The sequence below is a fragment of the Ursus maritimus genome, unplaced genomic scaffold (assembly GCF_017311325.1).
Source record: "Ursus maritimus isolate PB19 unplaced genomic scaffold, ASM1731132v1 scaffold_5, whole genome shotgun sequence".
In the NCBI taxonomy this organism is placed as follows: Eukaryota; Metazoa; Chordata; class Mammalia; order Carnivora; family Ursidae; genus Ursus; species Ursus maritimus.
Genome location: NW_024426663.1, coordinates 65,189,714 through 65,217,606, shown reverse-complemented (window position 1 = coordinate 65,217,606; position 27,893 = coordinate 65,189,714). Strand labels below are relative to the sequence as shown.

The window sequence follows — 27,893 nt, the reverse complement described above, 5'->3', positions numbered from 1 at the left end:
CGCCTTCCTGGCCCCTTCCCGGTGTATACGAGCTTAAGTATGAGGTGGCAATGACCCACCTTTCAGTACATGGAACAAGGCCTCAGGCCTGGACACCATGGGTCACTGACCCACCCTGGACTATTTACACCCGAACTCTTAGAGCAACTATTTTGTCTAGCCTTTCTTCTTTGCAGTCTCTGCTCAAGGAGCAACTATGCTAAATCATGCCAGGGTCCCGACTTCAGTCTACGTAAACTGCTCCACTCTTGGTAGAAAACCTGTGCTTAGCCAAGAAGGACTTTTTGAAGTATGCCTCATTCATCACAGCTGAAAGAATAAAGCCATTGAGGCCCTGGGCCGGGAGGAAATGTGAGAAGCTGGCTAAGATCACAGTTGTGGCCAACTGTGGAGAATTACAGTGCACCACCTACACTTTCAGAAATTTTAATTTGATTTTTATAAAAGCTAAATTCCAAACAAAACAGGCACCGGCCCAATTTTGGCCAAGGCACCAGATCTCAAGAGCAGATTTGGTCCAGCTCATTCACTTCACACACAAGACAGGGCCAGAGAGATCAGGGGTTTCTCAGAGCCTTCACCCCACTAGAAACAGAGCAGTGCCGAGATTCAAGCGTTCCACCTCCCAGACCCCTACCTCCCTGTACGATCAGCTGAAGCCCCAAGCATCTCTGCTCCCTGGTAGGCAGGGTGGGGGGCGCCCAAATAACATTTGGAATTGGACTCAAAATTGCACATGTAAGGAAAGGTCAGGTCCTCTGTCTCTTTTTTTTTTTTTTTAAAGATTTGATTTTTATTTATTCGACAGAGATAGAGACAGCCAGCGAGAGAGGGAAACAAGCAGGGGGAGTGGGAGAGGAAGAAGCAGGCTCATAGCGGAGGAGCCTGATGTGGGGCTCGATCCCAGAATGCCGGGATCACGCCCTGAGCCGAAGGCAGACGCTTAACCGCTATGCCACCCAGGCGCCCCAGGTCCTCTGTCTCTTTAACAGTGCAATCCTAAAGCCGTTAGATAAGAGGGACATCCTCATGCGGGAGTAGTTGTGGATGGCAGTCTGAGGCTAAGCTGGGTGAGGAAGACGTCCATGGTGGGGGCGAGCCCAGCACCCTGAGAACCAGGATGAGGTGAGCAGGGCATCCTTCAGTGAATGGGAGATTAGTGAAACCAAACAGAACAAGGATCAAGGGTACCAGGAGGCAGGTTTCTGACTATAGACAAGAGAAGCAAATCCTGGAAGGGCAAAAACTGAACAAGCACTGTGATGTTGGACCGGACGTGAAGTTCTGCTGTGGCCTCATGGTCGTCCGTATGCAGTAAGGTTGTATGCATGCGTATTTTCCAACTCTGCCCACTGTGAGGACCTCACAGCACTGGAATCTTCATGTTGATACAACTCGGCTTCTAAATAGGTTTCTTGACTAACAGGAACCAGGGCTCTTCAGAGAAAATGGCTCATTCCTGGGTTGGGGCAGTTAAGTACAAGAACCACCCCGAACATCTTGCTCCAAAAAGAAAGCAAGGGCTCAAAGAAGAATGAGAACACATCAAAAGAACACAGAAGCCAGTTTCACAGGAATCGTGCTGGCCAAATCAGGTATCAAAGTTTACTCTGAGCATGTAACTTACTGGCTGAAATAGGAAAACATAAAAACATTATCATATAAATAATAAAGTCTGAGGCAAAACAGGCCATGTAGGTAGTTTCAAAGTACCTCCCCACAAAAGACATTCATTTACAAAGGAGGAATGATTTTACAATGGAGAAAGCCAGCAGACATCACCCTATGAGAGCGACTTTAACATCCTCAGTAATGGACAAGTGGCAACCACCCACCACCTAGCAAGATGCAACAAGGCGAACACAGCATCGCTTCTCTGATTGTTCTGCTCTACCGCAAAAAAAATTTTTAAAGATTTTATTTGAGAGAGACAGCACAAGCATGAGCAGGGGGAGAGGCAGAGGGAGAAGTAGGCTCCCCCGCTGAACACGGAGTCGCATGCGGGCCTCGATTCCGTGACCCTGAGATCATGCCCTGAGTGAGCCAAAGGCAAACACTTAACCCACTGAGCCACCCAGGCATCCCTTAGAACACAAATCTTAAACCTGGACCTACTCATGAGCAAACACCAAGTTCAGGGGCATTCTACCAAGTAAGCTGTAATTCCTGAAGTGTCATGGTTGGGGCGCCTGGGTGGCTCAGTGGGCTAACTGTCTGCCTTCGGCTCAGGTCATGATCTCAGGGTCCCAGAATCAAGCCCCACGTGGGGCTCTCTTCTCAGTGGGGAGTCTGCTTTCTCCCTCTGCTCTCCCTTCTCTCTCAAATAAATAAATGAAATATTAAAAAAATAAATAAAAGTGTCATGGTCATATAAGTGAAGAAAAAAGAACAACACAGCTCCTTTTAGTATAAAGGACATTACTGATACAAGGGGCTAAAGTTGAACGGGATCTGAGAATAAGATGTAACATATGGATAAATCCCTGATTTTGATGGCGTATGACAGTTACGTAGGGAACTGTCCTCATTTGTAGGAAATACACACTCAAGGATTCGGGGCGATGGGAGTGGTCAACTACATACTCTCAAACAGTGAAGGGGAAAGAAGTTCTTTGTACTGCACTCCCATTTTGAAGTTTGTTGTATCAAAATAAAAAATACAGAAAATTATAGAAGAAAAAATGAAGGGACAGCGATTAAAAAGAGAGGTAGGCAAGGAAGGAGAGCACTAATTTTAGATGACTCATCACTAGAGCACTAACTCTGGAGCCAGGCCGCTTGGGTTCAAATTTCAGCCCCACTGTTTATTAGCTGGTTGACTTGGGATAAGTTACTCAACCTCTCTGTTCTTCTACTACCTTGTTAATAAAATGCGGGTTATCACAGAACCTAATTCACGACTTGTTAGGAAAATTAAATGGGTTTCTATTTGTTAAGTGCTGTGAAAAGTGCCTGGAACATAGTATCATAAAAGTTAAGTAAAACAAAATGTCCCCTGGGGTTGTTCCAACGGGAGTAAACACACACATATGCTCCACGAGGGACAGGGAGAGTAGATGGAAAGTAAAACAACTCAGTAGTGTTGTTTTAACTTAAAAGACACTCATCTGCAATTACAGCCCAATACTATTTTTTTGCTGACATTCTGGGGCTTAGATTTTACCCAAAGTCATCCATCCACAGAACTCAGGCGACCTGTGTAGTTAGCAGACCAGAGGTAGGAAATGCGGATTACCAGTGGTGCTGGAACATAAAGCACTCCATAAAAGCAGGGCATGGTGCTTAGCACAGCTGTCTGCGGAGTAGAAAATCTCTTCCATGGTGACCTCCTGGATACCACAGTCAACAGAACTCCCTTCCCCGCGAAACTCAGGCGCTTGCTCTGAGCAGCAGCGCCACCTACAGCTCGACACCGTAAAGACAACTCCATAATACCTGAGTCCTGGCCAAATATCCCCAACTCTAATGCTGAGGGGCTAAAAGACCTTCAACCAGCTAAAAGCAAAATGTACAGTAGTGATAGGATCTGTGTTTTCATTTTCAAACCTAATCCACCTTACAAAGTAAACAGTATATGTAATAACTTACACATAAGGAAGGGGAAATCTCATTTACAGCTCAATCTTAAAATATAGGAATAAGCTTAAAAGACACATGAAATGCATTATGAACCTTTACGAGGAGTCATGAATATAGGATCAAATCAACAGATACATAATGAGATCAAAGACAATCTGAGTACTATGAATTAGTTCTTTCCTAATTTATTTATAAATGTAATATAATTCCAATGAAAATCCCCCAGAACTTCCCTTTTCAAAAACCTGAAATATGCTTCTACATTTCTTTTAGGGAAATATGGAGAACACTCTAATAACAATAGTCAATATCTATGGAGCCCTCACCATGTACCAGGCAGAGTTACTTTTGTAATTTTTCTCCTCTTCTTTAAAATTGTGATAGGAACTATTACCACTCTGTGGAGTGAAATGTATTGTTTTAGCAGACCAGCACCCACATTTCATTCTCAGGATAATTCATTATTTCCAAATCCAGGGAATTATGCTCCCTTGGTTTCAGCATCTGCATATTTAACACACCTGTCCTGCTCTTCCTCTAAACAATGAGCAGGGAAAATACCTGACAGGCAAAGGACCCATGCCAGGCCAACCACCTGCTGCTTCAAGATTTCCATTTTTAGTAAAGGAAACAAAAGGCCTAAAAACAGCTGAACTTCATTCATTCTAGCAGAATGACAAGGTAGTTCATTACTCCCTGCTTTCTAGCTAGGTCCAGGGAATAAGGGACTGAGGGAGGTGACAAACCCAGGAAGCATCAACACAATGCCATTCATACCCGGAGAAGGGCAGGCAAGAAAACGCAATGGTGACGGCAGAATCCTGTGTCACCACAGCAGAGGGGACACCTGACAAGCTCTGTAGTCACAGAAAGAAGATTAAAACCACTGACAAGTTAACTACCAAAGGCTGGCAGGGAGGGAGTGAGGAAATGGATACTCTGACCTCTGTGCTTTGACGTTCTACCACTGACCAAACACAATCAAAAACCAGAACACAAAGAAAGCCCAGGTGAAGGAGTCCAGAGGTCACCCCTGAAAGACACACTGTGGGAGAAACGTTGGAAAATGAACCTGCGGGAGCCAAGCGAGTGCGACTACCTTTCCAATTTTTGCTAAAAGCAAACTTGTTTTCTGCAGCTTCCAACAAAGCAGCCAAACCAGTAGACCCCAAATTACAGTTAAGAGAATGAAGTTCAAATAGGTTAGCTGCTTCCTGAAGGTCAAACGGGTAATCTGTACAGGACTCTAAAAATAAAACAAAAAACTTTAGTAACAGGAATTTAAAGGCCTGGGCCATAGCAAGAATTGGGTTATCTGGGTGGCTCAGTCCACTACAAGTCAGACTCTCGATTTCAGCTCAGGTCATGACCTCAGGGTTGAGATCAAGCCCCACCTTGATTTCTGCGCTGGGTGGGGAGCCTGCTTGAGATTCTCTCTCCCTCTCCTTCTGCCCCTGCCTCCACTCTCTCCTTCTAAAATTAGATAAAAGCCACAAGAATCAAATCAGTCCAATACACGTGTGTGTATACCCAACCACATATATACACCAATCCCTAAATCAGAATATGCAACCTACAGACCAATCTTGGTATCCACAAGAATGCATCATACTATAAAAGGCATCAGTGAAGACAGGGAAATTCATTCATCACATCTGGGCTGCGGGGGTATTAAATACTTCAAGGGGAAATCAATTTACATCAAATCATAACATACACCCTAAGGCCACATGGATTAAAGACCAATAGCCAATCCCGGAAAACACTTCTGGGCCTTTCCAATGGAAAAAAGAAATAGTCTATTTTTAATCCAGAACCCTATACCAAATCTTCCATTCAATGTGGGGACAAGGCCCTTTCCTTTAGAAGACTCTGCAAAAAAATACCTTGGAAACCACCAGTCAGGAAGCTTCTGCAGGGTGTGCTCCAGCAGGACTAGAGTATAAAGCAGTCAGAAGAAATACAAGGGTGCCAGGAAGCAAGTCTCTCTAATGTAGAAGAGCGAAGGAAAGGGAAATTCACAGATGTTACTCGTATGCCAGCAAAGAGCAGCCAGTCTCATTGAAGTAGAGGACAAAGAGCACTGGGACAGGTGATTCCAGGAAAAATAAAAAACAGCTTCCTGAGTAACTGGAAAATATTAATAGGCATGTGACAGGATCCAGGCATTTAGAAATAATTAGTAATTGTCTATTTTTTGAAATATCCAGAATAGGCAAATCCAGAGACAGAAAGCAGACTGATGGTTGCCAGGGACTGGAGAATAGGGCAAAAAGGGGAGTATTGCTCAGGGAGTATGGGGTTTCCTCTGGGGGTGACAAAAATGTTCTGGGACTAGACAGTGGTGATTGCTGCACCAATGAGTGAACGTACCGGATGCCACTGAGCTGCACACTTTAAAATGGTTATGTTGTATTTTACCACAATAAGAAAAAAAATAGATGCAGAACAATTTAAGCAGTGAGGGCAATTACAACCTCCAGGAAAAAGAAAAGTACACATGATTTTAAGGTCGGATTTGCTGCCTTTTGCACAGTCATAATTAAGTCATGACTACAGACTCAGCCAGATGCTGTGGTGTGAACAGACGAGAGGAATGGAGGAAAAGAGGCTTTATGTTTGGGGAAGCGCTAATAAGAAAGTTAATCCTCAACGCATTGAGAACTCTGCATTCACTATTTAAACTGATTTACTGAAAAACAGCAGTAGGAACTTATTACTTAGGAAAAGGTGGTCAGCAACAGTAGAAAAGGTGAGGGAGGTCGCTTCAGTAAGTAGGGGGCAGATCAGGAGGGAACAGGAATAGTGTTTTAAGCATTCTAAGCCTGCTGTGTACGAAGTATGACTTTTTTACAAAAATTTGCTTTAAAAAAAAAAAAGCAAGGGAAAACTTTATAACCTAACTTTCTAAACTTAAATTGGAAAAATTAGAAAAGATCAATAGATTTGGGGCATCTGGCTGGCTCAGCTGGTAGAGCATGTGACTCTTGATCTTGGGTTTGTGAAGTCTGAGCCCCAGTGTACAGACTATTAAAAACCTTTAAAAAAAAAAATCAATTGATTTGATTGCATGAGAAGTCCAAAACTTCATTATATCAGAATCTATCAACACTTTCTAGGACTGAAGAATAACATCCTGGCACCTAATGTCATCACACTTCCCCTAAAAAACCTTTAAGGCCAACAAACATCTAGGAAAAAACCAAACATGAGCAGTTAAGGGCGAGAGGGGAGAAGTATGAGAAGGGTAGATACTGCAGATAGTTACCAGTGCAAATGTCTACAGCAAACAGGCAGAGTAAAGTTACAGGGAAGCAACAAGAGAAAGACCTGAAGCACTAAGGGAAGGGCAGAAGAGCAAGGATATGGAGGATACGGACTCCTCGGTCCATTCAGCATTCCCAGGGACAAAGAACGCCACAAGAATGATAATCTGCTTGCAGAGCAGGAAAGAGAGGAGTGAAAAAATAGCACCCCTATTTCCTTTGAGAAAACTGCCCCATCTCCATTATGTGAGACTTCGTCATGAGTGCCTGCCTCCCAAAATGGTGGCCAGGACAAACAAGTCTTCCAATGCCTGCCTCTGGAACTACAAGGGTCAGGATCCTAGGATCAGCCAGTGGGATGCTTTCTCGAGACTGGAGAAGTACAGCAAGATGCTAAGACACTTAGGGTTCACTGCAGTGGTGGAAGCTCGCATGCTGACCACAGCCTCTTGTCCACAATGGGGGCTGGGAAATGGCAGTACGGCTACAGTACTGGATGCAAGCAGTCAGGAGGGGCTCCACGGAGACAGTAACCAGAAGCGGTACAGGGCCCCTAGCACCTTAGAACACACAACCCTAACAATACAAACAAACGTGTATTTCAACTTCCTTCATTAAAAATACTAATAAGCAACGTTTATTTGTTGAGTCACTAAAAAAGAACAAAGAGGGACAATTTAAGTGCAAAATTTTTTAATAAGCATTATGACAAAAATATGCCCTCATAACTGGTTAGAAACATATATAGAAAAATTACAGATTAGTTTCCAAAAAAGCGTTTAGATTCAGTTTTACTCAATTTCTATACGTTAAGACTAGATCTGCCAGTCACCCCAGCATGCTAGAAAATTGGCCACCGTATCATGGCTTTAACAGATACACGGGAGGATGGAGAGCCTCCTTAAAAACCTAAAAGAGAAAAATTACAAATGTAAAAAATTTTAAGTTAAAACAAACACTGAAAGAGCTTATATTTTAAAATATTTGTTTAAAATAATATGCTGGGAAAATCCAGGATATAAGGAAATATTTCAATCAAAAATCACCTTGCACAATTTCACTAAATAATGGCCTATCAGTATGTGATTCCTAAAAGTGTTTTATATGGTGCTTTACTTTCTTCACATAGTAATACAGTCCCTAAGATAGGACTAAACATTTAAACATTGTGACCTAAAATTAAAAAAAAAAAAAAAAAAAAAGGCAAAACAAAGCCACAGCAAGATTTTTAAAGTTAATGCCCAAATAAGTACAGATATCTCAATACAGCATAATCCAGTCTATTACAAACTTTAAAATATGGGGAAAATTTGGTTTTCAGCAGGATCATTTCATGAGATGTTTCAAGGTTACCTAGGTTAATACGGGACATACAAGTGTGCATGTGTGTGCTGGGTGTGGGGGTGGAGGGAGAGGGGTCTGGAAATGCACGATTCCAAGCACCTCATTCTCCAACATCATTTTCTTTTTTGTGGATTTTAATTTTTTATCAAAGTTATACATTCTCCAATCAAATAGTTTTCTAAGATATGTTCTGAAAACAGCCATCCCTCCCATCTCCACACATGACCTCCCATTTGCCCTCCTGAGACAATGCACTGCTTTCAGAATTTACCTATCTCCATCAACCTTTGGTACTGTTTCTTACTTCGTAATTTTAGGCATTACTGATTTTCCACTAGAGAACAGTAACTGTCCACCTCTTTGATGTAACCCCGAATTCTTCCTGCCCACATGCTCTCAACAGGTCATCTATCACCAGCATTTTGCTTCATTAATGTTCAAGGTTGACAACAGCATGCCTTGGTAAGCACTAGTCCCAGCTACGCCATGGCACGTATGAATACCTTCCCACCCAGATACGTTTTTAACTGCTTCGTTTTTTCATTTGCTTCCTTCTCTGTCGTAACTCAACATACTCTTTGCCAGTCGTCCAAATCCCTGCACACATCCTGATGCATCCGACTGTCTACAAATGTCATCTTGGAAGGCTTCTGCCCAGGTCTAACCCAGCCGGGCAGGACACACTGCCAGGAAGACAGCAGACCTTCAAGAGCCAATGTGGGCCCCACAGGCAACCTTGGGCTGACCCACTCCAAAGGCTGTTTCCCAAGAGGAGGCAGCAGATTCTCAGCCACCAACAAGTGAATTTTCCTCCTTTCACAAAAACCACATGCTGCCACACACAGTGGTCATTCTCCCCACCAAAGCCAAGGGCAACGGCACAAACGTAAGAGCTATGAAGAAAATGGTCTACGGTTGTGTAAGAAACCCAGACACATAGACACGGGCAGGGTCCTTGGCAGGTGCAAAACCTACATCCACCACGCCTATCTTTCCTGTGGTGACACAAAGCCAATATGAGCAAGAGAGGCCATAATGGTGACGAAGACCCTCTCCGTCATTTCATACAGAGCGAGTCATTCCACGTGGATGTTGTGCTCATCTACACGCAAGAACACACACACACTCCCTGCAAACACACGCTAGAGGCTAATGTGAGTCAATACTCACTATGGCAAACTTTACTCACACTCTGGAGATGTTCCTGCATCTCCCGAGAAGACTATTTTCTTCTCCCTTCTATTGTTTTTTCCAATTACCTCCTATTACATCTACTCTCTTCTTCCCAATTATAATAAAAAATTCTTGAACTCAGGAATTACTGGTAACAAAAGATTCATCCTATCTTTTACTAAATAGGGCTATGTCATGACAATTTAGCTTTATTTTTAAAAATTTAAGTCTCTTGATTTACGTGGGGCCTCAGGCTTAAGAGACTAGCCACTGTCATAATCAAAATGATGCATTTATTCAGGGCAAGTCTTAATTTTCTTTGTCTTCTTCAGAAGAAAGAGTTGCAAGAATGCCTGTAAGATCTGAAGTAACGTCAATTTATTGTCACCTTTACTGAAACTTGATTCCTTGAGCCAGAGGAAGGTCCTTACTGTAGTTGATGGTACTAGAGGGAGGGAAAAAAAAAATTCAGTGAAGGGCAGAACATACATAACATAGAATATTTTATGCCAATAAGAAAAGCTAGCATATCTGTATATGTAACATCTGTATATATCTAAGATACAAGTTGGTAAAGAAAAAAAATTAGTATACAAAACGTTAGTACAGATCCAGTTTTATAAAAGAGAAAAGAAAGGAAAAGACACACAGAAATCTGGAAAAAGACCTATCAAATATGTTATTCATAGTCTTCAGGGCGCAAGAATGGGGGGGGGGGTCTGCTCTAGATGTCAGGTGCACAAAAAAGTGAAAGGAACTTTCCTGACTTCAAAGAACAGGAATCAGGAAAAACACACAAAACCCACAACAAAGAATGGGAACCGGGAGAATATGCCTGTGTCTGGGACTTAAGGCATGCCAGGAGCACCTCAGAATTTCCAGACAGACATCAAGTCACTGAGGCTCTAAGGGGTTGCGGTTGAGAATCCCCCCGAGGTTACAGGGGTGAGAAGCAAAAAATGAGACTAAGATGAGTGTCCTTCGATCCCCAACCTGTGTTCTTCCTATAACATAGTTATCATATGGGCCTGACCCACATACTGTTTTAATACACTTGCGTAAAAATATTTCTATTAGAGGAAAAACAGCATACAAGTGGGGCGCCTGAGTGGCTCAGTCACTTAAGTGTCCAACTCTTGATTTCGGCTCAGGTCATGATCTCGGGGTCATGAGATCCAGCCCTGCGTGGGACTCTGCGCTCAGCAGGGAGTCAGCTTGAGATTCTCTCTCTCCTCCTCCCTTTGCTCCTCCCCCAGCTTGTGTACCCTCTAATAAAAAAAAAAATATTAAAAACAAAACAAAACAAAACCCCAAAACAGCATACAAGTAAAAGAACCAACTCCTAGTAAAATTCTCCCTGAAGCAGGCTCCTGCACCAGCCACCCGTGTGCTGGGTGAACGAGCTGATGCATCGTCAAGAGCCATGCTCACTCCTCTGGCCCGCAGGGGCCCTGCACACCTCCCCTCTGCCTCTGCTCCTGCCTCTGCAAGAGTGGTGGCCACCCAAGGAGAAAACTGCAAGTACACCTTCTCCCACTCCCTCCTTCTGGTTCACCCTCCCATGTCCTGCTCTTCTGCTGTCTCCAGACAGAAACCACGACCAGTCCTGTCCTGGGCACTAGCTGAGGTGGGACAAGGGGGAGAAAAGTAACAGTACAGGACGGATGCTCTGGGAGGGGACAGCAGCGCTTCGTCACAAAACCAAACAGAAGTGAAGCCGTACAAAGGCAGAGCACACAGGAGAACAGCGGAAAAGCACGTTCCAATGGCTTGAAGCTCAAGCCCCCCCCTCCCAAAGCCTTTTCTTACCAAGTGGATCTTCTCATGTATTGCTTCCAGGCATCGCTACCGGACTCCCGGCCACCTCCAGTGTGCTTTTCTCCTCCTACAGAAATACACAAGCAGCTCACTTAACATGAGCAGTTCCTCTGGGGGCAGCTCCTACATGCTAGCACGGAAAGACACACACCGAAAGGAGACCGGAGCTACCTGACCAATGAGTTCACATTTAGCTCAGAGTATCTCCTCTACAAATAAAAGAGACCAAATAAACAGGAAAAAAGAACTAAGAGGGGGAAAAAAAAACACAAAAGGAATAAAGAGGCAACAAATTTGTCAGAAGCAGAAGAAAACCAACCTTACCATTAGATCAGATTGAGATGGGACACCTCTAGGCGGTGGAAATGTAAATTTTATTTTCTCATTTAAGCTCAGCTATATATAATTTTCAATAATATATACACACTTTTATAATATTCTGAAATGTTATATTAATGTGCTTATATTAATAAGAAGGTAATGATTCCTTAAAACAAGAAAAGGATACTATATACAAGTGTGCCACCGAAGTTCAAGAAAGAAGTCTTGGTAGTGTTTTTAGTAACAGCAGAAGAGAAAACACTTAACAGAAGAGCTAGAAGAAAAATCTGAGCAGGTGCCTGGCTGGCTCAGTCAGTGGAGTATACGACTCCTGATCTCGGGACTGTGAGCTCAAGCCCCATACTGGGGGTAGAGATTACTTAAAAATAAAGTCCTAGGGGCACCTAGATGGCTCAGTCAGTTAAGCATCTGACTCCTGATTTTGGCTCAGGTCATGATCTCGAGGTGGTGAGACCAAGCCCTGTGTTGGGCTCTGCACTCATCGGGGAGTCTCCTTGAGATTCTCTCCCCCTCTCCCTCTCACCCAGCACACATGTGCCCTCTCTCTTCTCTCTAAAATAAATAATCTTTAAAAAAATTAGATTTTAAAAATCTTAACAAAAAAATCTGAGGAACTCTCCCATATTAAAAAAAAAAAAAACAAAAAAAGAAAACAGATGGAAAACAGGAGGGGAAAGATAACAATATTAGACAATTCTTCAAGAGGTAACATTCAAATAATAGTCCCAGTAATGAGAAAAAGAGAAAAACTGGGGCGCCTGACTGGCTCAGTTGGTAAAGCACGTGACTCTTGATCTCGGGGTTTTAAGTTCAAGCCGAATACTGGGTGCAGAGATTATTCGGGGGGGGAGGCGCCTCGGTGGCTCTGTCGATTAAGCGTGTGACTCTTGGTTTCAGCGGCTCAGGTCATGATCTCAGGGTCGTGCTATGGAGCCCCAAGTCAGGCTCAGCGTGGAGTCTGAGATTCTCGCTCTCCCTCTCCCTACGCCCCTCCCCCTCCACATTCTCTCTCTGAACAAAAGCTTAAAAAAAGGGGGGGGGGGAGAAAAAGTGAAAGGAAAAAAATTGTCAAAAAAACCACGCTACCAAAACAGAACTGGCAAAAACACCCAGGCACTGAAAACTATGAGTCCCAACACTCTAAAGTTAGTCACTGGCCCAACGTCCAAGAAAAATTTTTTACAAAGATCTCCACTGACACAAGTAGGAGACCCCAAGTTTCTTGACGTAGGAAAAAAAGAAAGATCGGAAATTGAAGTGGACTGGGCTCTTCAACCACAATACCGGAAACCACAATGCAAATGAGTAACAACTTCAGGAGTCGGAGGAAAAATTACCGTGCAGGAACGGCACAGCAGGTCTGCTTGCGATGTCACTGCATGTGGGAACTCGGCCGCTAAACAGTTCCCTATATGGATATAAAACTTCCCCAAATGGTAAAAGTCTCTCGCTGGGCGTCAGCTGTTTTGGTACGATGTGGTTTATGTTAAACACCTGCATTCCGGCAGGGAGTCTGGAGTTTTGGTAGATGCCAGGGAAAGGAGGCCCAGGTGACCAGCCCCCACAAAAGCCTTGGATGCTGAGCCTCTCCTGAGTGTTCCTGGTAGGGGACATTTCATGGATGGTGCCCCAATCCGCTGACGGAAGAACGAAGCAGACCCCGCGTGACTCTGAGGGGGAGAACACTGAGAAGCCTGGCTGGGTGCTCTGGTTTCCTCTTTGCCTCACCGAGCATGGTAACATCATACCACGCACACAGAAAGAGGAGGGAGGTTTAAGAAGGTTCATCTGTGCTAACAGAGGGTCAACAAATAACGTCTAAATTGAAGAAGAGACTTTGAACAACAGAAGGTGGGGCGCCTGGCTGGCTCAGTCGGTAGAGCACGGGGCTCTGGATCTCAGTGCTGGGAGTTCCAGCCCCACGGTGGATGGAGAGATGACTCAAAACTGATAAAGGGGATAAAGGGCCGCAGGGGGACAGACGGACACTGGTGCACACAGGCCACTCAACAGTGCAGTGCAGGGCGAGCCTGAAGAGCAGGAACCTTGTATCAAAGTCGGCACAGTGAATATAAGTGCAGCAAACACTGGTCGAAAACATTAACAAGTGCCTTGACTTATTTCAACTGTTGGAATTACGAATGCATGTGTGTCCTGCTCCACACAGACAGAAGTATATGTAAGTATATGTAAGTAATAAGTCATACTGTAAGTTATATAGTAAGTATATTGTAAGCAAGTAACCAAGAAAATCTGTTTTCACTATTACTCATTTTTAGTTGTAATGCTTCATACACCATTGCTGGTTGGGATGGCTTAAACAAAAAGAAACTATTACTCAATTGAAGCATTAAGAACTCAAAGCTCACTGAGAGAAAATACAAGCAGAACCCAGTGGAAAAAAACCAACTTAGTATTTTATCTAAAATAAAAGCTAATGTTTAACGCTTAACCACACCCCTTTAAAACTAAAAACCAGAATTTTTCGTGTGACAGAATCTGGCTTATCCCTAAAGCCACGGGTTAATATTGTTGGGTCGGAGACCATCCCCCCAAAAAAGAGATGCCACCATTTCAAGGGGTCACATCTTAGGCTAAGGGCCGCAGCTCTACTGTGATGCTGCGTTTGAGAATAAAAAGTCGGATTTTGGACAATCTGAATATGGCACGTAAGCTCCTCTCAAGCATGTTAGACCAGATTCTTACTAGGTTCTGTTATTTCAGTTTCTTGGTCTAACTTTCTAAAAGCTGCTCCTCCTTCTCTTTTGCTGCCTGAACCGTGTCTCCTCCCCAAATACCTATGCTGAAAACCTAACTCCCAATACTTAGAACATGGCTGTATTTAGCAAAAGGACCTTTAAGGAGGTAATGAAGGTTGAATGAAGACATAAGCCAAAAAAAGAAGTCATAAAGGTACAGCCCTATAACAACAGGACTGGTGTCCTCCTAGGAAGAGGCACCAGGGATGTATGGGAAGGCACAGACGAAAGGCCTCGTAATGACTGCAAGCCACAAGAGGCTGGTCTCAGGAGAAGCCAGCACTGCCCACACCTTAACCTTGGACTTGCAGCCTCTCCACCTGTGAGAACATCGACTTCTGTTGTTCCAGCCACCCACACCACGGTATTTTGTTACGGAAGCCTGACCATCTAACATACTGCCCCCAATGTGGAAAAAGATTCTCTACATACCGAATGCACCTCCAATCTCAGCCCCACTCGTGGGGATGTTGACGTTCACAATGCCACAGTCCGATCCTTTTGGTCTGTGTGTAGAAAGGGAAGCACGGGTGAGAGCAGCAGAGAGGAAATTAAGAAACACAACAAACAAACAAATCCAAACAAAACCTCTAAGACTCTCGATGCTCAGAAATGGCTTTTCAACTATGATGGTTTCGTTTTCCTTTTTTAAGCCCATTCACCACACAAATTAGGCTTATGTAAATTCTCAAAATAGACAAATTATACCCAAGCCAGCGGAAGATTCTGCCCAAATCCTTGGTAAAGATGCTACTTGAAAGTCCCTGTTTTACTTCATTATTCCAGGCGAAGACTTCTTCTTCATTCTAGAAGGACAGACAGTGGACGCTGTTAGAGGACACAGCGTTCAGGAAAGTTCACGATGATACATTTCATGAGATGTACCAGCATAATTTCAGGGCACAAAAGGAAACTAAAAACTCCGTATCTTACTAATTCTGTTTCCCTTATACAAAGCTTTGTGGGATTTTCCCTTAATTATACTCTGAGAAACGGAGATGAGGACATGTTTCCACTGAAGCTGCTACATCTAAGAGCTAATATTTACTGAGCTCCTATGATGTGCAACCCAATGACCTAAGCACTCTGCATGCACTGAGGTATTTAATCCTCATCCAATGATACAGGTTTTATATTATTCCCAATTTACAGATCAGGCAAGACACGCTAAATAATTTACTCAAGAATTCACTCACATACACGCTGTACAAAACATGAAATTATCCTCTCTAGTCACATGATGTGAAACAATGCGAAGACAATTTAAACTGAAGTTTCTTAAAAAGCAATCCTATAATTGCAAACAGATGTAATTCTCATTAATATTTTTTAACTTAATCATGGCACATTCCAACCTTGGTTCGATCGCTGAATATTTGCTGGCACGGCTCAGGCCTGTCTCATGGTGGGGAAAGAGACCTTCTAGTTCTTTCCGTCTGCTAAAACCTCCAGTCTGTCCGCAGATACAGGTCACAGTTGTACATCTCAATTGCTCACATAGCTGCTCATTTGTCTGCTGACACTCAGCACTCAGGCTACGGGACTGCCTGGTCCCTTCCATGCAGAAGCTGACCATGCGGCCTACACAGCTCAGGACGGGGGACACATGAAGGGAGCCATTCTCCATAAATTCCAACCCTGGTCCTCAGCCTGCCTCGGTTTCCCTGGCAGCGGGCCGGACATGCTCTCCAGTGTAACTGTTCATCCCATCATGGTTTAGCCTTCACCTTCAGACTCCTACTGTCAGAGTGACCTCCTAAAACCTCCTGAAAGGCTAACCGAGTGTAATTTCATAAACCTTCCTTTTCTTTAGTCTTCTCCCTTGTTTCAACATCAAACTCCAGAAAAGGGAAACGGAATCCATTTTTACCTTGAATTTAAAGACGTAAAGAATTGGCGCAAACGTCTCTGTGTGTGCAATGGACGCGTTGTGGGCCAGACCTGTCACAATTGTCGGTTCCACGTAATTGCCAGGGCGATCCATGGCCTTCAGTAGAGAAATCAAGAAAGAATGAAGGCATTTTGTTTTCCAGTACTTTGGGTCAGAGGACACCACCTTCCCCTCTACTTAGAAGAAGAAAATAATAAACACCATTTTTACAGATAAATTATTTCCCCAAAGTAACTTCCCATCATGAACAAAAATATTCTCTCTCCTGTTGCTACTAACTCAGCTGGTCAGAGAAAAATAGAAAAAGTAGTGAAGGAGAAAAAGCTGTGACATGTGACACGACCAAATTACACTGAAAAAACAGTTATACGTGGCTTTTTATAGTTTATATAATGTAAAAATAAGTTATCTACACTGTGTTTGAAGACTGTATTACATCCCCTATCCCTAAATTCCTACATGGCAGCCTTAACCCCCCCAGTGTGACTCAAGCTAGAAACAGACCTTTAAGGAAGTAATTAAAGTTAAATGAAGTCACATGGGTGGGGCTCGAATCTGACAGAACTGAAGTCCTTCCAAAAAGAGGAAGAGACACCAGAGGCCTATTCTCTCCACACTCAAAGCAAAGGCCTTGTGAGGACACTGAGAAGGTGGTCATCTGCGTGGTCTGTGTGCCAGGAACACAGGGCTCACCAGAAACCAACGCTCCCAGCACCCGGACTTTAGACTCAGTCCTAAGAACTTTAAGAAAAGTAAACTTCTACCCTTAAATGACCCAGTGGGGCTCCTGGGTGGCTCAGGTGGGTAAGCATCTGCCTCAGGCTCAGGTCAAGATCGCAAGGTGCTGGGATCAAGCCCCACAAGGGGGCTCCCTGCTCAGCGGGGAGCCTGCTACTCCCTCTCCTTCTGCCCCGCCCCGCTCATGCTCTTTTTCTCACTCTCCCAAAATAAATAAATAAAATCTTTAAAAAGAAAAAGTGTCTAGGCTAGTCACTACTATACAAATAACTAATTTTGTGGATTGTACCTCATACTTGTCTTTAAATCTCTCACTGACAGTACTACACATTTTCTTGCTGTTTGATTTGATTCATTAACGTCGTACTTTTTCTTTTTTTGCTAAAATTTCTTCTTTCGTTAAGAGAGGTACTAGGATGCCTATTTCTAAATGAGCTTTGTATTGTGCTGTAAAAGTCTTCTACCCTGTTATTTGTGCTTGGCATGTTTTCACGTGTCTGTTGACAGACATTTCAAAGTTCAATGGGAAATGCAAAATTCAGTTCTGTGGGAAATCAGTTCAAAACTCTGCACCACTACACAGACCATCATGAGGGCTACGATTTATATAATATAAAAACGGGACTACTACATCAATGCAGAAATGAAACCCAACTGTCAACCCATGGATCAGACCAACACACTGACCAACTGAATGGCCAATCAGTTATGCTCATTATTTTCATGACCCTTTATGCCAAAATTGCCTTTATAACCAATTAGTTATGCAATAATAATATCTTTGGTGAAAAGGCTGGCAGCAAAGATGTCTATTATGGCCAAACTACCTAGTATCCCGTTTTTGATACCTTGCCTTTTGAAAGTAACCACTAAATACGGATTCTGACTGCTCTGACTACAAAGTCTCGTACTGTTCCAGGAAAAGGTGGTCTCCCTTCCATACCAATTCCCAGGGACTCAATTCAACAATTCACGGCTCTGAGTTTCCTGTGTGTCCTTTGAGAAATGTTCCATGCATTTTATGTTGTCACTCACCAAAACACTGATTTTCCCCTTACAAAAAGGATAGAAAAAAGAAAGACAGCAGTAGGAGACCCTTCACCCATCTGCGCGGAGCCAAGTTTGTGCCTAAGAAGCAAAAATGTGTCACTACTGAGCTCAGGTGTCATTACCTTGCCACCAAAGACCACAGTGCCACCTTCTTTCTTTGCCTCCTCCACTGCTCCCAGAAACATGCTCACTGCCTGTTTGGTGTGGAGTGGCCCATAGAGAACACTAGCTGCAGAGAAAAAGGAATGCTCTTAATCTCACCCTGAATTATTTTATTATTTTATTATTCGAAGAGCTCTCCCAATGAGCCCCATCTCTTCGTACAGCCCCCCGGGGTGGAGCAGGAGTCAGCAACCTTTCCCAGTAAAAGCACAGGAAATAAGGAAGGCTCTGCAGGACGTGGCCTGCACCGCAACCACTTGTCTCTGCGAGGGGAGCGAAAGTAGCCACAGAAGACACGGAAACCAGGGAGCAAGGCTGTGTCCTGACGAAGCTCCTCTACCTGAACGGGGGCAGGCCAAATGTGTCAACCCCTGGGTTAAAGGAATGGCTATCAGTTCATCAGAGCACTGCATTAAAAATGTAAGATCACGAGATCATTCTGTAAAAAACTTCACAGGCTCAGGAGTTGGCATGGAATTTAAGGGGAAAAGATGGATGCTGTTGGAATCCAGAGCCTTAAAGGTGACCGGGGGATAGAGGGAGAAGGGAGATTCCGATACGCCTCAGTGAGGAGATGGCCTTAGAGCACCAGTCATGGGAAAAGCGAGGTGAAGAGCATTTCCGGTGGGAAGGGTAACAGGATCGTGCCTGGGACACTTGCAGCTCTGTGAGAAGGATGGAAAAGCTGGAGCTCAGGGAGCAAGGAAGCAAATGGTACACAGGAAGTCAGGTGGATAAGAGGAGGAGGCAGAGGTCCCATCATGAAAGACTGAGCCAGAGCCAGAGGGACTGGGAAGGAATCCAGGTTTTAGCTGAAGAGCAATTAGCAGTCACTGGAGTGTAGGAAGAAGGAAAGTGAATTATTTTTCACCTCATTACATTTTTTATAAAGATCACTCTGGCTTCTTTGAAGGCAGAAGTGGAAGCAGGCAAGTCAGCTGGGTGACTCCTGCAGCCTTCCATGAGGACCGTGGTGGCTTGCACAAGCGTTTTAAGAGTGAAAAGAGAGAAGCTCCTTCAAGTCATCCCATCTGAACACCATGTCCTAAGCTCACCCACCAGCTGACGTCAAGTACTCAAGACCCTAAGCTAGGAGCAGACGTGATACCCCAAGTGCCCAATAACCCTGCTTCTAATGCCCTCAGGCCTCTCAGGAAAGGAAAAACAGAAAGTGTAAGATCAGAACCACTGGTAAGACCAGCTGTCAAAAAGAACATCTTTGAAAATAAACCAGATACTCACAGTCCCATGGGTTCCCCACACGGATCTGCGCATAGGACTTTTTAAGTCTATTTACAACTTCATCATGGATGCTTTCGTGTAAAAACTAAGTGAAAAAAGAAACATTCAAACAAATAGTCAAATATACAATTTTGTAATAATGTGCGATTTTCACATAAATAATAGTACCGATTTACAACTCATAATGGTTTTTAAACACTGTGACCTCTGAAAACGTAAGTAAATGAAGTATTAGATAATTTCTAATTTTAATATTAACCACATTAAAGCAGTAATTTCCACCTGGTGGATGTTGAAAAAAATTTTAAGCCATCCCTTTGGACCTATCTGGCCAAGCTCCACATGTTAATTAAGCCTGTTTTTTTTCCTAGAGCATTCCACATCTTAACTATTAGAGAACACAGTTTATCTGTCCCAGTTGTGGTGACTATACACCACAGCTGGATGGTCAGCCCACTGCCGCTGTGCAACACGCCCTTAGCCTCAGGCCAAGTAGGGCTCCAGAGGAAGGCCTCAACCAGGAGGACTGCCCTTGGACTCACTTGAGGGAGGACGTAAGCTCCATGCTATGTTCCCAATGATGGAGCTGAACTTGTCAAGCCATCCTTTCTCTGGGTTGGTCTCCATGTAGCAAACGGACTGACAGCCATGGAGAGGTCCACAGTACTGGAATGGACTCTTCTACATACCACTAACTGTCCCTGTGGAAACCCCTCTGGGCAGTGAGTGATCGTATCCTCTAACCTTTAACACTAAATATAAAGCCCGATTATGCACACTTGCCCCAACACACAAAGGAAAAATAACACTCAGCTAAACAGACAAATGCTTGACCTCCATCTCATTTCAAATGTCACCATGTGATTATCTTTTGCAGAACCGATTTCCTTCTCAGCATTAGCACAGTGAATGCTTAAAGCAAACAAATGCAATACACTGTAAATGTTCTATGATTTTTTTGAGAGCTTCAACTATGGAACAAAGGAAATGCAGATAATCAACTGTTGTAAGATACATGAAAAATGAATGCATGAAAAGTTCCAGAAAAAGGATGACTTACTTTCCAGATATCTTTAATTCTAATTAATTTACATTATGTCAACCTTATGAAGAATGGGTTCATTCTCACTATGGGTGAGAATAAAAACACGAAGTAATGAAAGTCAGGGTTGTACCCCACACAAAACTGAAATCTAGCTCAAATCTACGTATGGAAATTAAACGTTCCAAACCACACCTCCCTATATGCTCTTAATACTGACGTGTTCTACACACTGGTGTGCAAACTGCATATTCATACAGAGACAACAAAGTCATTTGCTTTTCAATAAACCATGCATATCAAGTCTAGATCTAATACCAGACTTACAGGCCCAAAATTAAAATTTTAGTATTTTACTACTTAAAGTGTTTTTATGAAAAAACCAAGGCTATCTTTTAGCAAATAATTTTCAAATTCTCCAAACTTTTAGCTGATTTTATTCTCTAAGGGACATTGCACTCTGTCCGTATTGTCTAGGTTTAACACTGAAAACAGGTCTCATCCGCCACTCAAACTCCAATCAAGGAGCATGAGTCTGCTTCTGGTTTGGAGTGGAGGGTGAGGCCGAGGCCCTGGTTGATCAGCGTCATCTGCCGTGAGCAAGGAAGAGAGTAACAGGACCACAGAGGAGCCAACCACACCCGCAGAACACATTTTTCTAGCAGTGCTTCCACACCACGTCCCAACAGTACGATGTGATCCTAAGTGGGGCCTGAAGACGTCATTCGACGTCATGTGCCCTCGCAGACACACTCACCAGGCGCCTCGCGGTGGTACACCTCTGGCCAGCCGTCCCCACAGCTGCGAAGAGAGCTGATGGAACAACTAAGCTGAGGTCTGCATCCTCAAAAGCTGAGAGAGACAAACAGATACCCATCAGTGTCGCCAAGTAGACTTGCTAACCAGTACTAAATGCTGCTGCCAGAAAGCTCAGTAGGAGACTACCAGCATTTCCCCTGTGACCGAAGCACGCTCACAGCGCAGAGGCAACTTTTCTTCCAGGGAGGATTACGTAAGAGCAGAATAATGAGCTCTAAGGTCTTTACCCCAGTACAGATGTCAAAGGAGAGTAATAATGGTATGTACCTCATGGGATTACTGTGGGATTAAAGGAAATAACTCACATGGAACAGATGAACACAGTTATCTGTGAATACCCAGTGCTCGCTAAATGCTAACTCTATTTTAAAATGAACGCTCTTTAACTAGATGGGTTCAACCAGAATAAAGCCATCACCACATACTTTATAACTTCTGGTGTACACCACAAATACGTAGGCATTTACGGAAGACGATAATGATGGCAATACACAAATTACCAAATTTTGCCTTTTATCACAAAATCCATGCTTCTATCAAGCAATCATCCTACTGATGTTCTTATCCAGAAAAGGCCACTAGCCTATTTCCTTTTTCCAAAAGAAAAAGAGAATCACGTCAACTCCAAGCCTATGGGTAAACGATACAATGCTTTAAGGAAGGGCCCCCTCCCAATATAAAAGCACTCAATATAACAGACAAGCTAATTTTTTAAATATAAAGGAATCAGGAAGTCATGTTAAGAATTACTTACTTATTCTAGAGAAATATGTGGCCAGTTTTCAGAAAGCAGGAGAAGGAAAAAATAAGAAATCATGCCACACTAGAAGTCTCAGGCGCAGGCTCTAAGCCGCAGGTAGCATTTCCCAATGTGAACACCTGTCCTTCCTAGTCCTCTCTGCCTTCAAACCTTTGCGTCCTGTCTCGTAAGTAAATCCTGAAAGCTAAAACTATGTCTTAGACACACACAGCAGAGGAGGGATGAGTTTCTATGCGAGTTCTGTATGTTCACTGTGGCTACGGAAAGCTATTCTGAACAGAAAATAAACGAAAGGCAGCCTTACCAATAATGGCATTGTTTCCTCCAAGTTCTAATAAACTTCTCCCTTTAAAAACACAAACACACATTAAAGCCCATTTCAGTATTTAACGCACACTGCAAGACAGCCTGAAATGACAACCTATTTCAATTACGTCTTAATTTATTTTTGGATTCCAAATGCAGTATGAGCATTGCATCCATGTCAAACTTCTTCATTTTCATAATTATACCATGGTTATATGACACAATGCCCGTACTTGTAAGACATACACCAAAATATTTAGTGGCAAAGAAATACAATGTTTTCAACGTTTCTTTAAAGGTTAAAGAAAACCAATATGCACCCACAATTTATGTGCATGCGTTCATGTTGCTGACGAGAGAGAATGATTAATGGAGCAATGCATAAGCCACTGGGTAAATTTCATTAAGGGTATATAGGAATTCCCTGTGTTAGTCTTGTAACTTTTCTCATGTGAAATTATACCCACTGAAATTCTGTAAGTCTCGGAAATTGTGTAATTTGCCAAGATATTAAACACAGATTTACCATATGACCTAGCAATCCACTTCTGAGTCCTTAACCAATAGCTAAAAGGTGGAAACAACCCAAGGGTCCATCAAAAAATGAGCAAATAGGGGTGCCTGGGTGGCTCAGTCGTTAAGCGTGTGCCTTCAGCTCAGGGCGTGATCCCGGTGATCTGGGATCGAGCCCCACATCGGGCTCCTCTGCTGGGAGCCTGCTTCTTCCTCTCCCACTCCCCCTGCTTGGGTTCCGTCTCTCACTGGCTGTCTCTCTGTCAAATAAATAAATAAAATCTTAAAAAAAAAAAAAATCAAAAAAAAAAAAAGAGCAAATAAACAAAAAAAGGAAGAAGATTCTTACACACGCCACAAACATTAAGATATGCTATGTAAAGGAAGCCAGTCACAAAAGGACAGATACTGGGTGGTGACTCTGCTCATAGGAGGTTCTTAGACTGGTCAAATCCACGGAGAAAGCAAGCAGAATGACGGCTGCGAAGGGCTGGAGAATGGCAAAAATGGGGAATTCGCTTTTATTTGGGGTAAAATTGGGAAAACAAAAAAGTTCTGGAGAAGGATGGTGGTGATGGTGGCACAACATGAAACTGTACTTAATGACACAGTATACGCTTACAGCGGTTAAAATGATAAATTTTGTTGTATGTATTTTATATATACATATATATACACACACACATTTTTACCGCAATTAAAAGAGTTAAGAAATTTAAGAAAAATTTTTAAATCAGAAAATATTAAATAGGCAAAAAGCTATGGTTCGTAAGTCACCATGAAATCTCTCCTCATCATTTGATACAGCGCCTTCAGATCGCTTTCCAGTGCATTTATATTTATCTGACATCATAGGAAGTAATTTGCTCTTACACCTTTTCCCTAAGTTGTTAAGAACTGTCTGAAAAATCACTGCATACTACTTCAACAAGATGATGGACCCAATTTTACTTAGCTACTGCTCTAGTGTTGGATAATAATTGGCTACTGATTATCTACCTCTTGATTATCTACTTCAGTCAGGGGCGTAGGTCTAACAGAGCTCCTGATACACAATGCCAACTTACATTCCACGAAAGTGACACAGCAGGCTACGAACACCACTCTTACCTTACACACCTCAGCAATAAAGAGCAGAAACTTGCCTCAATTTCAGAGCTGTTTACTGCTGATCTTTTGAATTTTTCCTTAAATGCCCTTTAAAATCAGGGGTGCCTGGGTGGCTCAGGTGGTTAAACGTCTGCCTTCAGCTCAGGTCAGGATCCCAGGGTCCTGGGATCGAGTCCCACATCGGGCTCCTTGCTCAGCAGGAAGCCTGCTTCTCCCTCTGCCTCTGCTGCTCCCCCTGCTTGTGTTCTCACGCACTCCCTCTGACAAATAAATAAAATCTTTAAAGTCAGCTTCTACGTTCCAATTTTAGTATATGTGCTGCCAAAGCGAGCCCAACTCAACTTCTACGTGAAAGTTTCATTTAATTGTGATATCAGGAGCACATGTGCCAGCAGAAGAACACGTTCTCTCTCTACTGCTCTGAAACAGTTAAGCGTCCAGGGGACAGTAGGAGGAGATGGGGCGGTTACAACCAGAAGTCACTGCTACTATCAGCTGTAGACTCTGCTACAAAGAGGACTCAATGATAGCTTGGCTGCCTACAGCAGAGGATGACGGTACCTGCTAAGAGAAGGAAGGCAACAGCAGATTCCACACCGAACATGGGCTCCTGCCACACCGCTTCAAGGGACACACCGCAAAGAAGGGACCTCAACATTCCGTACCCTCCCAATTCTCTACGTGCTCCCTAACCCTATTCATAACCAACCCTCTCCAAGTAAAGAACCTCTAACTGATGATAGAGGATACACATTTCTAAAGACTGCAATCCTTCTACTTAAGAGAGAGTAACAGACTACAGCTTTGAGTAAGAAGGGGAAAGGAGAAGGAAGAGATGAATCTGATCCTGAGCACCCCGCACAAGCTTCTCGGGCCAGGTGGATCTTCGACCAAGTACCTATTCAAAAGCTTCGCCCATTTTTTAACTGGGTTGTGTTTTATATTGTTGATTTTTTTTTTTAAGATTTTATTTATTTATTCGACAGAGAGAGAGACAACCAGAGAGAGAGGGAACACAAGCAGGGGGAGTGGGAGAGGAAGAAGCAGGCTCCCAGCGGAGGAGCCTGATGTGGGGCTCAATCCCAGAACGCCGAGATCACGCCCTGAGCCGAAGGCAAACGCTTAACTGCTGTGCCACCCAGGCGCCCCTATATTGTTGAATTTTAAGAGTTCTTTATTCTACATACAAATCTCTCATTAGATAAAGGATTTGCAAATACCTTCTCCCACTCTGTAGGCTTTTCCTTCCACTTTTTTGTTAAGTTTCCTTGGAAGCACAAAAGTTTTATTTTTTATAAAGCCTACTTTATCTTTTGTTGCTTGTGCTTTAGGTTATCATATCCAAGAAACTACTGCCTAGTCCAAGTTCACAAAAACCTATTCCAACATTTTCTTCTGCATTTGACAGTTCTGGCTCCCACATTCAGGTCTTCAAAAAATTATTTTTTGTGTAGGATAAAATAGGGGTCTAATTTCATACCTACGTACATGGATATCTAGTTGTCCCAGCACCCTCTGTTGTAAAGACAACCAGTTCTCCATTGAAATGTCTTGGCACCCTTATCAAAATCAAATGACCGGGACACCTGGGTGGCTCATTCAGTTAAGTGTCTGCCTTCAGCTCAGATCATGATCCCAGGGTCCTGGGATCGAGTACCACACCGGGCTCCTTGCTCAGCGGGGAGCCTACCTCTCCCTCTGCCTGCTGCTCCCCCTGCTTATGCTCGCTCTCTGACAAATAAACAAATAAAATCTTAAAAAAATAAAAAAATCAATCAAATGACCAGAACTGTCAGGGTTTATTTCTGGACTCTCACTGTTATTCCATTGATCTGGACGTCTATCCTTATGCCAGTACATTATCTTGATTATTGCATTTTTTTTTTTTTTTGATTATTGCATTTTTGTACCAAGTTGTATTATCAGGGAGTATGGGTCCTCCAAATTTGTTCTTTTTAAGATTGTTCCAGCTGCTTGCGGTCCTTCACATTTCATCTAAATTTTAGGATCAGCCTGTCAATGTCTCCAAAGAAACCAGGTGACATTTCAAAAGGGACTGCAATGAATCTGTGGATTACCTGGGCAGTACTGCTCGTAGGCTACAACAGTATTAAATGTTTCAAAATGTGAAAATGGAACGTCTTTACATTTACTTACATCTTCTTTACTTTCTTTCAATGATATTTTGTAGTATTCTGTATAAAAGACTTCAACTCCTTTTGTTAAATTTTTTTCTTTTTTAGATTTTATTTTTAAGGGGCGCCTGGGTAGCTCAGTCAGTTGAGCATCTGCTTTCAGCTAGGGTCGTGATTTTAGGGTCCTGGGATTGAGCCCCACATCGGGCTCCCTACTCAGCGGGGAATCTGCTTCTCCCTCTGCTCCTGGCCCCCTGCTTGTGCTCTCTCAATCAAATAAATAAAATCTTTAAAAAAAAAAAAAAAGGTATTTTATTCTTTTTGACACTACTGTAAATGGAATTGTCTTCAGAATTTCATTTTCAGGTTGTTCATTGTTAAGGTATAGGAATACAAGTGATTTTTGTATAGTGATCTTGTATCCTGCAACCTGACCTTACTTATTAGCTCTAATGGTCTGTAAAGATCCTGTTTAAAAGCAATGCCTGGGGTGTCTGAGTGGCTCAGCTGGTTAAGCATCTGACTCTTGATCTTAGGGTCCTGAGTTCAAGCCCTGCACTGGGCTCCATGCTGGGTGTGGAGCCTACTTAAAAAAAAAAAAAAAAAAAGCCACACCTTTAGGATGGGGAAAATAAATAAACAAAACCAATTCCTTTATAGCAAAACAGCTGGCAGATTTAGTAGTCAAGTCTCATTTTAGGCTAGGTTTAGTCCAAATTCAGCACAACAGCCAAATAATGACAGTCAATATTATCCCCGAAAACCTCTTTAAGAAGCCATAAAGTGGAGTACACAAAATTCTGCGTATACAACCCTTGTCAGTCGTATATGTAAAAGGAGAACAGACTTACGTCTTGCATTCCATATTCACTGCAGGTACTGTCAATCTCTGCACCTATCTAAAGTGTGACTCTTCTGTCTTTAATTTGCCAAACACTTCCAACAGAAATCAAGACACGTATTCGACAGGATTTCAATTTCGTCATTTAGGGGGGAAATGACTTGCTTTTCCAAACTATGCTCTTAAATTTGCAATCTCCCCATTAATAACTGTATCACTTTTCTCTTTTACATGGACAAATAAACATGGCTGACATCCCCAAAGAAAAAGGATCAAGGAGAAAAACCCAACTTTGAGATTTCATATCCATACCTGAGGGAATCGCAATCCCCGAGTAAACCAACACTTACCAAACCTCTCCTGCACCATCAGGGCCACCTGTTTTCCCACCTGTGTGCTCCCGGTGAAAGACAGCAGGTTCACCCGCTCATCTTTGGCCATTGCTGTGCTGCAGGGGAACAAACACGGTCACCCAGGGAGAGAACCGCAGCAATGGTGCCTCCTACCGGCACCGGGCCAGAGCACTCTGATGGCATCCCTTATCACAGAAAGGCACTCAAGTCTATCCCAAGAGCGCAAGCAAAGGTCTTCAGAAAATGAACCAGATCTACATAAGCAGAACCATACAGTCTAACAGGCTAACCTGGTTTGGGAAGCTCTGTGTAAACGGAAATCACCTCGAGGACACTGTTAAGGATGCAAGTTGTGGGGTGCCTGGGTAGCTCAGTTCGTTAAGCCACTGCCCCGGTTTCAGCTCAGGTCATGATCCCGGGGTCCTGGGACCTAGCCCCACATCAGGCTCCACACCCAGCAGGGTGTCCTGCTTCAGGATTCTCTCTCCTTCTGCCCCTCCTCCCACTCACTCTTGAGTGCTCTCTCAAACTATTTTTTTTAAAAACGGATGAAAGTCTTTCCTATACATTATAACCTTAGCATTTCCTTGATGAGCATCTCAGTTAAGTTGCAGACTCCTAAACTATTCATTCCTCGATGAATGAAAAGT

The 27,893-nt window shown here is 43.2% G+C and overlaps 1 protein-coding gene across 1 annotated transcript in view; it reads right to left on the bottom strand.

Moving 5' to 3' along the window:
* Positions 1-7,526: 7,526 nt before the first annotated feature.
* ALDH7A1 (aldehyde dehydrogenase 7 family member A1) overlaps positions 7,527-27,893 on the bottom strand; it is a 39,204-nt gene continuing 18,837 nt past the window's right edge. Inside the window, exons 9-19 of the mRNA XM_040622525.1 lie at positions 27,241-27,338; positions 22,290-22,331; positions 21,164-21,258; positions 19,365-19,449; positions 18,083-18,189; positions 16,152-16,268; positions 14,990-15,087; positions 14,714-14,787; positions 11,172-11,247; positions 9,751-9,807; positions 7,527-7,754 (exon numbers count right to left, since the gene is read on the bottom strand). Of these exons, the coding sequence (XP_040478459.1) occupies positions 9,753-9,807; positions 11,172-11,247; positions 14,714-14,787; positions 14,990-15,087; positions 16,152-16,268; positions 18,083-18,189; positions 19,365-19,449; positions 21,164-21,258; positions 22,290-22,331; positions 27,241-27,338 (847 nt within the window). The 3' untranslated portion in view covers positions 7,527-7,754; positions 9,751-9,752. The remainder of the gene's footprint in view (positions 7,755-9,750; positions 9,808-11,171; positions 11,248-14,713; positions 14,788-14,989; positions 15,088-16,151; positions 16,269-18,082; positions 18,190-19,364; positions 19,450-21,163; positions 21,259-22,289; positions 22,332-27,240; positions 27,339-27,893) is intronic.